A 12,370-nucleotide genomic window follows, 5' to 3' on the forward strand; every position below is an offset into this window, starting at 1 on the left:
CTCGGAACAGACATCTTTTCAGGGGTTGGAATCTGTTACCCCGACCCCCTGGGACTCTCCTCCAGGTCTAACTCCCATTTTCCCTTGGGGTCTGACCACTCTTCCAGGGGACTCATGACAGATGGGAAGGGCTTCCAGCATTGATACATCTCTCTTGAAAAATGTAAGTCGCAGACCATATGTATTCTTAACCTTCAAGTAGATCCCATTGAACACAGTAAGGGTGATCTGAGTCTGGGTGCATGTGATCCAAGTGTGTGGGAGAAAGAAACAAAAAAAACCTGAGCATCCGGAATGCTTCCATGAATTGCAGTTAATGTAGAAGCAACATGTTCAGCATAATGGAACTAAAAATTAAACAGGTCATGCATTGCAGTTTGACTGATATAACCCACATGTTTTTATTCCATTTCCCCCCATCCATGAGGACTAGATCCTCCTGCAAATGAAAATGACAATCTTTGGGTTGCCAGCTTCTTCAGTAGGTTCTGTTCTGACTCTGTTGTCACAGTGCCTGCCACCAAAATGTATATTGAGTCAGACTGTTAGTCTGTCTTGTTCAGTGTTGACTTTTTTGACTGGCAGCAGCCCTCTTGGGTGTCAGGCAGGGGGTCTTCCCAGCCCTATCTGGGGATGCTGGTGATTGCACCTGAGATGTTCTGCAAGCATAGCAGGTGCTGTACCACTGAGCTATGGCCCTTTCCACAAAAGGACCTGCATGCAGGTGATAAATTTAAAAAACCTGAGCATCCATAAGCCTCTTTCACCTAGTGTTATGATCCTGTGTCAAGGTGGTCCCTTGGTGCTCTGCAGATTGCACTCCTGGTTTTGTGAGTAAGGGGTTGCCCACTGGCTTGCAGTTCAGTTTCTTGGCACAGAGCCTTCTGGAGCTCTTTGAACCTCTTCTCCCTGCATCTCAGTAAGACACAGCTAGCTGGTTGGTTGGTGCAGAAGATGTGGGAAATGGTGTCACTTTAAAAGACTCCATTCAGATTAAATGAGTGCATCTGAGCCTTCAGGGCTTCAAGGAGCAGGTTCCTTTGATGTATAAAGTAGGGACAGAAGGCGTCGTCTGGGTGGGGCAGAGTTAATTAGGATGGAAAACCCTATTTGCCTCCTGCAATTTTCTGTCCATGTTTTGAAACGGGCAGAAAAATCCTGCCTGCAGAGGAGTTCCACAACTGGAAGAAGCACCAAGAGTTTCTGACTTCATCTTATTACCCCAGTTCCTAAGTGGATACAGGAGGCATGCAAGAGGAGTGCACCTCCAAAGCTAATCATAAAATGAGAAAAGATACTTAACATGCCCGCTGAAACAAACATGTCTTCACCAAGTGCCTGAAAGGGTCCTGTCTGATCTCAGCTGGGACTGAGTGACACTGAATTGAGCCCACAATATTGAACACTCCTGGTGGAACTGAGTCGTGTAAGACTACTCACAGTAATTCCTCTCAAGAGCTCTGTGATTGGGCAGGGATATAAGGCATCCATCAGTCCCTAAGGTATCCTTGAACCCAAGTCGTTAAGGGCCTTGTAAATTAATACAAGAACCTGAATTTGGCTCAGTAGGAACTAGTTGTTGTTGGCACCTGTCTACCTCGAGAGACAATGGAGTGTGCTTGTGGGGGTGAAGCCAAATGGCTGCACTGGGAGCACCGAAGTGACCTCCCAGGGATGCAAGCCTGGGCAGAGTGTATGGAGGCCCTAGGCTGCCAGAACGACAACACAAATACACACGGGCTCACTGATTTGGTCCAAAGGAAAGGAAAGCAATATGTTTGGCACCAGCTTGGCTGCAGGTGTTGCCGGAAGGAGACAGTGTACTAGGCGCCATTCAACCATCTTAGGGGCCCCACTTTGGATTTGTGTAGGGTTTATTCCTTGGCCTCATCTTCTTGCTTTTAAACACTATAGTTATATGATGGTAATAGCCTGTCCAGACTTACGCTGTGTCCCAACGTAATTTCTAACCCTCCTTTCCTCCCGTGCTGTAGGCCTACGGGCCTTTAAAGCTCAGCTTTCACATTTTCCAAACCCATTTTAATGTATGGTTCTTTGGAGCACCGGGAAAGTTGAAGATGAATGAGAGGTTCTCCATATAGGTGGCCATTTTTCAAATAATCTTTGTGCTTTACAGATTTTCTTCATCTTGTGCATGAAGTTACTTGAGTCCGTTTTTTTACAGAACTCAAGGTCTGGCCAGAAAGCCAAGGATTCTTGTGTGACCAGAATAGCCAGTGGATTTATGAAGGGTGGGACTAGTCACCACCCCAACTAGTAGAAGCCACATTGTGCCTCATTCAAGTTTCTCAGCCTTTTAGGCAACCATGAGGACTAGAAACCCAACATTCAGAAAGCTGAGCTTCTGAGGATTTTGTTTGGCGTGAATACATTTTTCTCAGCAGAAGTGGGCTTAGTTGATCATGGCACATTCAGAGGTATTTTGCCTGAAGAACATAGGATTTCCAAATATGAAAGTGATTGACTCCCCTTTTTAAAAAGATGGGGCCTCTCCTAACAGTAACACAGCGTTTGAGCTGACCCCTGTGGGCTGCCTTCTCTGCACCCTCCACCCCACCAAGGCGTTGACCCAAATGATGGTACTTTCTTGCATGGTTCCATCTGGTGAAGCGACTTCAAAGTCTGTCTCATTTTGGCAGGAACATATGGCCTTCCATAAGTGAGGAGGGTTTTGCGGTGGGGATATCTCAGCCTCTGTTCAGCCTGCACGCACAATTGCTTTCATTTATGGAGCTTAGACTCTGTGTAAATTGAGGAGAAAAGGCCATATTTGTGCCTTGTCTTATGCCCCAGGATGCTCAAACATGTTGCTACATGTTCTTTGCTGGGATGGAAATAAAGCGATTTAAATAAGAGTCAGCTAAAGATTTCAATCTTAAGCTTTTAAAGGCCTTTTGTCAAATAGCTCTTGTTTTGCTGTGTGCCAGGGGAAGGTTAAGCCCATGTGCCTCTAAATCATCTTCACCAGCCAAGGATGCCTGAGGCCAGTTGCTGGAGGACTAAAGGAGGGCAAGGGGGGCAGCAATCAGACAGCTCCTCTCTGTTGGCCAGGCAACAGCAGACGGTCAGGCTCCTTGTCTTTAAGTTATGCCTGGCCAGTCCAAAGACCTTTTGCCGCTTGCCAGATTCAAGGCCAGATGTTGCTCACACCTGTTCCCTTCTGTCCTCAAAGGGGCCTCTGAGAGCTGAGTGCCCCAGAATCCCTGCCGCTCTGATCTGGAGGCATCGATACTCTGGCGGAACGGAAGACAATAGCCCCTTCTTGTTCACAAATGTTGCATCTATAGCATGCCTCGGCAAACTAAGGTCTGTGGGCCGGATCAGGTCCAAATATAGTCGGGCCCCCCACAAGGTCTGAGAGACAGTGGACCAGCCGCCTGCTGAAAAACTTTACTGACCCCTAATCTATAGGTTCACTCCATTTAGCCAGCAACTATAGATTTTCTTTCATATCATTTGCTCCAAGTAGGCTTGTGTTCTAAGGAATCTCTGCTATATTTTTTTAAAAAAGGAAACATTAGTCTTGGCAATGCAATATAATAATGGCTCCCCATAGTTTATGCAGGTTACAGAACCCAGTTTTCCTTTGTACAGGATTGGGACCATCCCACCATGTCCCCTTTGACTTCTGTCTTCCGGATATGTTACGTTATAGTCTGTCTTTCATACCTTAAAATACCCTTGTGGTAAGATGTTGAGTGTAGTCTAGGAGCCAGCAATAGAAAGGGGATCAGTTCTCTTCCTCAGAATAAAACATCAATTGAAATATTGAGACCTGACAGGATAATGTGGCTTACTTTGATTTATCATTTTAAAGTGAACAATGTTTTCACCTGTCATTGTGCAAAACAGCCTTGTTCTTCCCCCTGTCTTTCTTTTAAGAAGGATTCCCATGCAGATTCATGCTTAGTCATGTAGTTTTCCAGGCAGCCTAGACACGTCTCTACATCTCAATCTTGCTTCGCTTCACAGGGCTCTCTAAGGGACAAATGAACTGTTAAACACACACACACTTCCTTTTATAGAAATAAATAAGAACCAGAAATTGGAGAGGGCTTAGCTGCAAGTTGACAGATCCACAAATATGACCTGAGAAATAAGCAGATTAGGAAGTACAGATGTTTCTGGTTGGATTTGAGCTGTCTTGGTTGGGTAGGTAGGGCTTAGGATGTAGAATTGAGATGCATTGATGTATCATGCCCAATCTCTGCCTCTTAAGAAACATCCTCAGGTTTTATTATCATGGCAGTCCAAGTTCTTCTGGGGTTTTTTGCCCTGGAATCAGGCTGCCAGCTCTGTTATTTTTTGACCACATGTGCTGACCTGTACTTTGACATCTGTCTCTCTCTTCTTTTTGCAGCGTTGTGAAGGAAGAAATCTCAGACGACAATGCAAAGCTTCCCTGTTTCAACGGCCGCGTGGTGTCTTGGGTAAGCTGGATTCTTGACTGGGTTTCTTTTTCCAGGCAGCCGTGTACAGGAGTGGCTTTACCATGTGGGCAGGTTAAGCAGCTGCTTCAAGTGACATATTGGAATCCAATTAGCTGAGGTGCCCCTCCTCACAGGGCCTGTAACTGCAATGCCTAATTCTCAGGTTTACTGTGCCTACGTGGCCTCCTCATCTTTGGTTCTCTGGCCTCTACCCACCCAGCACCTTCTCCGTTTCCATTTAAAACTGAGCATGCTCTATTCCACCTTGCCCAACTGGCCGCAAAGGAGTAGCAGCAGCAGCCTTGCCTAGGAAAAAGAAAGGCAAACACAGCTTGTCTACTGCCGGTTTGAGCACTTTATACCACACTGGGCTAGGAGCTCAGCTCAACCATTGGAGAGGAAGGCAGCAGAAGCCTTAAAACTTGGAAGGTGAAAGAATGTGAGAGTTAGTGGCTGTGTGCATGTCCAAGTCTTCCCGGTAGTCCTAAGCTGAAGCAATTCCCTGTTCTGTCTTCACTTGCCCTGCTTATACCTTGATGTGAGAGGAGCCAGGGCTTTTTATCCTCCCCCCTCTATCCCTTAAAAGGTTTTTGCAAGGTAGTTCCTTCCAGTGAATGTCTTAATTTTGCACATGTTCAGCTGAAACCAGGTGGACCACCTCAGAGTAAGGAGGGTTGGGGATCACATTCTAGGCTCTGGAGCACTTCATCAAGCAGGACACAATCCATAAAACCCATTTTTTGATTCCTTTGGACTCCTAACCCAGTGGGTAAGAACCTAGCAATGTAAAACTTTCTTATGTATATCTACTCAAAGGTAAGTCCCCTTCCGTTCAGTGGAACATACACTGAAGCAAGGGCGCATGAGATGGCAGCCTTGGCATGAAAGAGGAAGGAAGCAGGTGGCAAGTGGCAATCTCTTCTTTTCCTTCCATGGCTGGATATTGGATAAGCTCCAGTGCATCCTCATGAACTGACTGATTGTTGCTGGAAGTAGATGGATCTTTGGTATTTAGTCATCAAAACAATTCAGTTGTATGCCACTGATAGAAAAGTTGGGCAAGTTATTGTGTTTGGGGACATGCTTCAATCAATTTGAATTAAAATTAATCAAGACCTTAGTAATATGTAAGTGCAGCATGGTTCAGACCAGTGTTTCCCAAACTTGGGTTTGCAGCTGTTGTTGGACTACAACTCCCATCATCCCTAGCTAGCAGGAATAGTGCTCCGGGATGATGGGAACTGTAGTCCAAAAACAACTGCAGATCCAAGTTTGGGAAACCTTGGTTCAAACAATCATTCCTCATTTTATAAACCATTAGAAGAAAGGATCCTGGCTAATTTTCCTGGTTCGTTTACCAACACTAACGTAAATTAAAATGCTGAAACTAGGCCAGTACCCGTTTTCATAATGGGAAAGATCTCATACCACTGCTAATCTCCCAGCTCCTCTAAATTCTCTTTCAGTGTTTGCCAGTGGAATGTAAACATCTATCCTAGTTAGGTCTAATGCTAAACTAGCAATCTGCTAAACAAATCAAGACGTTCTAAATTAAAACCTCTAAAGTCACAGGCTGCTTGGTAGGTTTGATAGGAGTGAACGTGTAAAACTGATTTCTGAATGTTGGATACGCTGTAAAACAGCTGCTGTGTAATGAAGCAGTGTCTTTAGCAGCCTCTTTTAGTATTTATTTTCAGACACATCCAGATATCTTCTGTGAGCCTCCTTTTGCAGCAGCCATAGAATGGGCTGGGCTGGGCTGCCATAGTGTTTTTGCTTCAGGAAGCAAATGTCTTAGCCCAGTACTGGCTGTGGAAGCCAGATGTCGTCTTCTAATACCACAGGTCCCAGTGGAGTGTTAGCTCTGTGAGCTTAGAGGCCCGGATTTAGGTTGCCGCTTATGCTAGATTTGGATTCTGAAGGCTTTACCATCGGTTGCCCCTTTTATGACATGAATAATATCAAGACTGCTCTTGTCCCTATGATTTTAAGGAAATCCTGCACAAGTTGTGCCCTACCAGGTTGAGTAGACCTCATGTTTTGGGTGCCTGCCCAAGGCTGGAAAAACCAAGGGGTGGTTCACCACTGAAAGCCCGCAACTCATGACTGGTGCAATGTGTTAGTTTTATGGGTAACGCATTGTGCTGGCCTGTTCTAGGGCGCAACAGTTTGCACGGTCGCTTTCCTGTGGAAAAAATCCTCCTTAGCTTCTCTCTCTGGGCAGTCAGTCACAGAACTGCTGCTGCCATATTAATATTGCCAGATGCTCCAAAAATTGCTGCGCTGGCTGGTGGTGATGGGAATTGTAGTCCAAGACACCTGGAAGGCACCAGTTGGGAAAGGCTGTTGTAAATGGTTGAACTTCCGCAAGGCCTTCTTTGGGGCTCAGTCCTCTTCCTGTAATGCGGGGGCAGTGATAATGGATGTGTTCATACATCATGCATAGCCACTGCTCCCACCTTCCGTTGCACTCTGCCACCCACTTCTGGAAGGGGGCCACCCACCCACCCGCAGGAGGAATCCAGAGGATGGAAGAGGAGATACGTATACACTATGAGCAGACATCTGTCCTCCCTGCTGCCTCGCTGCCCCCCCCAATCCCTACTCCACCACCCTCCATTACAGATTTTGGCCTGTCTTCTCTTTCTCATAGAAGCCAGTAGTCCTCATTGACCTGTAACAAAAAATGAATGAGGCTGCAGTAGGAAGATGTTTGATGGGGAGGACAACTTGTCTTGATTATCTGACATTGATATCAGTTATCACTTACCTGAGATTTGGGAGGGGGTGGAGAGACACCATATTTCCACAGCATCAGCTGCGTTTCTGTTTGGATAAAGGTTGAGGGGCAGTCAGAAACAGAAACTGAGGTTGGGGAGAAACAAGTCTCATAGATCTAATCGGACCAAAAGTTAGTTGCAGCTGACACTGCAGCCCCTTCCCCCTCCCCTCTGATAGATGTCAGTGGCTGCCGTCAGTCGCCAGGGGAGACATTGACAGAGCAGCAGCTGGGAAGGTTGGGGCAGCGGAGAGGTGAGGGGCAAAACCTGCCCCCTTTTAGAAATAGATGACCTCAGAAACAGCTATTTGCTGTAGAATATCCTGCTGAACTATATAGATTACCAATGCTTAGTAGCACCCAGTCCTAGAATAGTCATTATTATTCCACAAATATGGCTTCTAGCACACAATCCTGAAAACTTCATTTTGAAGAATAAACAAAGCTTCTAGCCCATTTACCTGCAAATCATGAAATACTCTAAACCTATTACTGTGTTAACAATCTGTGCTAGACAGTGTTGTAGTAGGACTTTAGAATAGCCAGGTGTGAGATGTCTGCATTTATTCACCTGTCTCTTGGCAAGGTCCTGGCCCGTCTCCCCCCACTATCCTTTCCTTCCAGGGATCATCGCAAAAGATCCCACATTCTGCAACCCCTGAATATTATCCAATTAGAATAATCAGATTTCCTAACTGGCAGGGTTTATTCCGGGCACAGAATTTTGAGATTTCTAGGCACAGCCTTTTGGCTTTGTATGCCATCTGTTTCCTAGCAGGACAGCTGGGCCCTTTGAGTGAAGAGTGGCCTCTTCCTTTGTGCATTGTGCCTGTCGCCTCCTGTTCTCATATCCCCCATGACTTAGGGGTGGGGTGAGTGGGGGTGTGTGTTGCTGGGTCCAGACACTGAGGAGCTATTTCAGGAGTGTGACTCTAATTTTAGGAAGATGGGGTGGGGGAGTTCAGCCAGAGTCCGTCCAGACAGCTCAAGAGGCCAGGGATTAGGCAGGATTGTTCATCCAAGGAATCCTGTCTTCTGGCATGTTGGTAGACGGATTCCCAGCCTGTCGCTCCTGGGAGAAAGAATCCACCTACTTCCTGTAGCTGCCAAGTTGGCTCTCAGGGCTCTTCTCTACATAAAGGTAAAGGTACCCCTGACCGTTAGGTCCAGTCACGGACAACTCTGGGGTTGCGGCGCTCATCTCGCTCTATAGTCCAAGGGAGCCGGCGTTTGTCCACAGACAGCTTCCGGGTCATGTGGCCAGCATGACTAAGCTGCTTCTGGCGAACCAAAGCAGTACACGAAAATGCCGTTTACCTTTCCGCTGGAGCAGTACCTATTTATCTACTTGTGCTTTGACGTGCTTTTGAACTGCTAGGTAGGCAGGAGCAGGGACCGAGCAATGGGAGCTCACCCCGAACTTCCGATCAGCAAGCCCTAGGCTCTGTGGTTTAGACCACAGCACCAACCGCATCCTTCTTCTCTACATAGGTTTCCTTAAACATATGCATTGATTTTAGCAGAAGGAAGTTACTATTAAGTGATGGTTTAGTACTTTTAGGAAGTACTTGATGCAGGGAAAATGGTTGCAGCAGCAGCACCAGCAACAATCAAAGAACAACAGATATTCAGTGGGCTATCGTTGCATCTCTGTTTTAATGTCAGTAAACTGTTAGGGACATGGGTGGTGCTGTGGTCTAAACCACTGAGTCTCTTGGGCTTGCCAGTTGAAAGGTCGGCGGTTTAAATCCTCGCGACGGGGTGAGCTCCCATTGCTCTGTCCCAGGTCCTTCCAACCTAGCAATTCGAAAGCACACCAGTGCAAGTACATAAATAGGTACCACTCTGGTGGGAAGGTAAATGGCATTTCTGTGTGCTCTGGCTTCCGTCACGGTGTCCTGTTGTGCCAGAAGTGGTTTATTCATGTTGGCTGCATGACCCGGAAAGCTGTCTGTGGATAAATGCCGGCTCCCTTGGCCTGAAAGCAAGATGAGTGCCGCAACCCCATAGTTGCCTTTGACTGGACTTAATTATCTGGGGTGCTTTTTTTACCTTAGGGTGTCCCCTCCCCATCTTTTGTAGCTTTGTTTTTTAGTATTATTATTTTTAGCCCGCAAAGCTGATTTTTATTCTTCCTCTGAAGCCTCTTTTTGCAGGTGCCTCTCTAAGTGCTGTGATTTGTCCTTTATCCCTGCAGTTAGAAGTTAGATCTTGGCTCCCATCCCAGCTGCACAACCTCAGAGTGACATCCTTATTTGTTATGGTGTCACTAAACAGATGTACGTAACGAGACCAACAGGCTGCTTTGTTATATTGCAATACTTTGAACCTACCCTTCAAAATGGAAGAAAATTTTTATCTGCCTAGGCTGGCTTACCTTGAGCTTGTTTTCTCCTTTCAGCTGGTGTCTGCTGAGGGGTCTCATTCGGACGCCGGGTCTGTCTGCGCCGACAATCAGCCAGAGCTGCCGCCCTCCATTGAGCGTACTGGAGGGATAGGAGACTCCAGGCCTCCTTCTTTTCAGTAAGTTGTGTGTCTGTGTATAAGGAGCAGCCTTACCTTGAGCAGGGAGAAATTTGAGCAGTTTCTCTGCAGAAAGCACGTTCAAGGTTCCATTCTCTTCTGGCAAAAGGAAGCTTAGTCTCTGCCTGTTTCAAGTGGCAGGGATAAAAGTTAACACTAGAGAGACCCAATTCCTGACCATGGTGGCCTCATGACCAGCCTTGTGCCTGGAGTGCTCTCAGCACGGAATCCGCAAAGGAAACTGAGACCACTGTTGAACCTACTGGGCTTCTTTCCTCTTTTAACGCTTAAACTTGACGCAGTGGCGTATGGACACTGTTCTCTGGCACCCACCCCTGCCGTATGTAGGAGTGTCATACATATACGAAGAAGAGTGTGCATTTGGTTTTTTAAAAAAGCACAGGGAATGCCAAATATTCAGGCCCCCATCCTGCCGTCTGACATGGTACAGTCCAGAAAGGATTGCACAGCACGCCTTTTGCATGTTTTAAGTTCTGCCCTCAGCCTTTTCTTTTAAGCCTCACACTTCTGTGGGCAAATTTGGAGGAGGTGCTTCTGCGCAGTTTTCTACTATGTGTGTGTATTTGTTTGTTTTTTACTTTGCAGTCCCAATACTGGAGGAAGTCGAGAGAACCTGGATAATGAGACGGAGACTGACTCAGTGGTATCGATACAGAGGGAAAGGCCACGCAGGAAAGATGGACCTGAACATGGTGAGTTTATTTCCTGGAGTTCAACTGGCTATAGTAGTAGTCCCCACCCCACCTCTATCAAAGTCTGCTCTGTAGGCTGTGCCCTTGACTCTGCTGCTGTGTGCATGGCTCATGTTCTTCCCCATCCTCGGGGCCTTGGGAGGTCCACCTTCTCTGCCGCCATCCCAAGCCAACAATTTTTGAAATTTCCGTGCAATTCAGGGCCCACAGTCCTGTACCCACTCAGGGGCTGGCTCCTCCATGGACCCAGCTGCCCATCTGACCAAATGGGCAGACTAACTTTCCCTTTTAAAACAGAGAAGAAAAAATGATCTGACAAGTTGTGGGGAGAGGGAGCCCGCTCAAAGATTGTTTGGGACTCAGGAAGGCCTTCCCATACTGCTCCTTCTCACAACGTGAAAACTGGGTTCAGATTTTTAGTTTTCTGCTAATGGAAAGAGTTTGCCCACGAGAGCTGCTATGTTGATATAACCCTCTCCCACTCAACCCTGCCAACCTCCTTCAGGGTTGTTGTTCTATAGGATTGCTTAGTTTGCACAGTGTGCTATGAAGGTACTATTATTTGTAGGCCCCCTTATATTTTCATTTCCCCGTCACTAGAAAGGCAACTGGTGATCCTTTCCCAGGTGGGATATATATTTGTTTGACTTTTTGAAGGCCTTCTCTTCTGAATGGTTCCCCTTGGCCATTGACCCTCTCCTCCTTTTACTCCAGCCCCCAGGGTGAACGGGACAGCCAAGGCAGAACGGCGGCGGGAACTAGGGGGCTATGAAAGCTCCTCTACCCTCATGAGCAGTGAACTTGAAACCACCAGCTTCTTCGACTCAGATGAAGATGATTCTACAAGCAGGTAAAGGAATATTCATGGCCTGGGAGAAAGTGACCTGCTATGACTGGAGTCTGGTGAAGGATCCCAAATAAAAACTCCTCAGTTCTTCTTTCCAATCTAATGCTTCTCCCTTGACTTGCCTCAGTCATTTCTTCCTCCAGATTCTAGTCTCCCTGGAACAATTGCAGAAGCAAAGAACTGATTTGAGTTCCAGAGATTTGGCCTTCTTCACATTGTGGCAGCCAGCCAGGGTTTGCAAAAGTGTGTGGACTTGCCAGGGACCTGATCCTGACTCTCTTGACTGTACGCGTAGGAGACACTTTGTTCAACTGCGCTTGTCTTATTTGCACACACTGCAGTATTTACCTGTGCATCTAAAGAAGAACCATCGCATCAGTATTCGCCTGGAGTTTGGTAGACTGGGTGCAGGATATTTTTTATCTTCCAATTGCTCACATTGCCAAGCTGGTTTAGGAAGTTTTCCCTCTGTCCTGAGCATTGTTCTGCCACAGTTAGGTACAGCTGCAAGTAGAAACAGACTGTTGAGTGATGTGAACACCTCCCCCGTCCTCGAAATGCTCTGTAGGTATGTTTTGCTCACCACCGGCTTTTGTTAGAAAGTCGCCCACCAAACATGTTCAAAGGAGGACAGTGTGTATTCCAGTTCCTCCCCAGTTCCCTTAACACCAGGAACAGGATACCTATGATCCAGATGTTGTTGGGACTCCCAACGCCCATCTGCTCCAGTCAGTGGTCAGGGAAGATAGGAGTTGTAGTCCAGCAACACAGCCTCCCCCTCCCTGCTTTATGCAAGAAGCAATTAATGAAACTTTTTTAATTGTTTGCCAGGTTCCCCATGGAGTCATATTTCTCCCACAGTGTAAATTAGTCTTTGCCGAACTGGTGGCCCCCAGATGTTTTGAACGACAACTTCCATCAGCCACAGCTGTGCTTGCAGAGGCTGATGGGAATTGTGGTCCAAAACTGAAGGGCAACATGTTGGCAAAGCCTGGTACAGAGTGCCTCTGCAGCATGTGGCCTAGCCTGTTCTAATCTCTTGGAACTCATTTTTGTG

General features: G+C 46.8%; 1 protein-coding gene across 3 annotated transcripts in view; it reads left to right on the forward strand.

The window, feature by feature from the left end:
• DVL3 (dishevelled segment polarity protein 3) overlaps positions 1-12,370 on the forward strand; it is a 49,018-nt gene that overhangs the window by 23,043 nt on the left and 13,605 nt on the right. For all 3 annotated transcript variants that reach the window (XM_081910984.1, XM_081910983.1, XM_081910982.1), the window contains exons 2-5: positions 4,382-4,451; positions 9,632-9,753; positions 10,360-10,466; positions 11,181-11,316. In XM_081910984.1, the coding sequence (XP_081767110.1) occupies positions 4,382-4,451; positions 9,632-9,753; positions 10,360-10,466; positions 11,181-11,316 (435 nt within the window). The remainder of the gene's footprint in view (positions 1-4,381; positions 4,452-9,631; positions 9,754-10,359; positions 10,467-11,180; positions 11,317-12,370) is intronic.

This window comes from Podarcis melisellensis (assembly GCF_964234715.1).
Source record: "Podarcis melisellensis genome assembly, chromosome: 5".
NCBI classification, from domain to species: Eukaryota; Metazoa; Chordata; class Lepidosauria; order Squamata; family Lacertidae; genus Podarcis; species Podarcis melisellensis.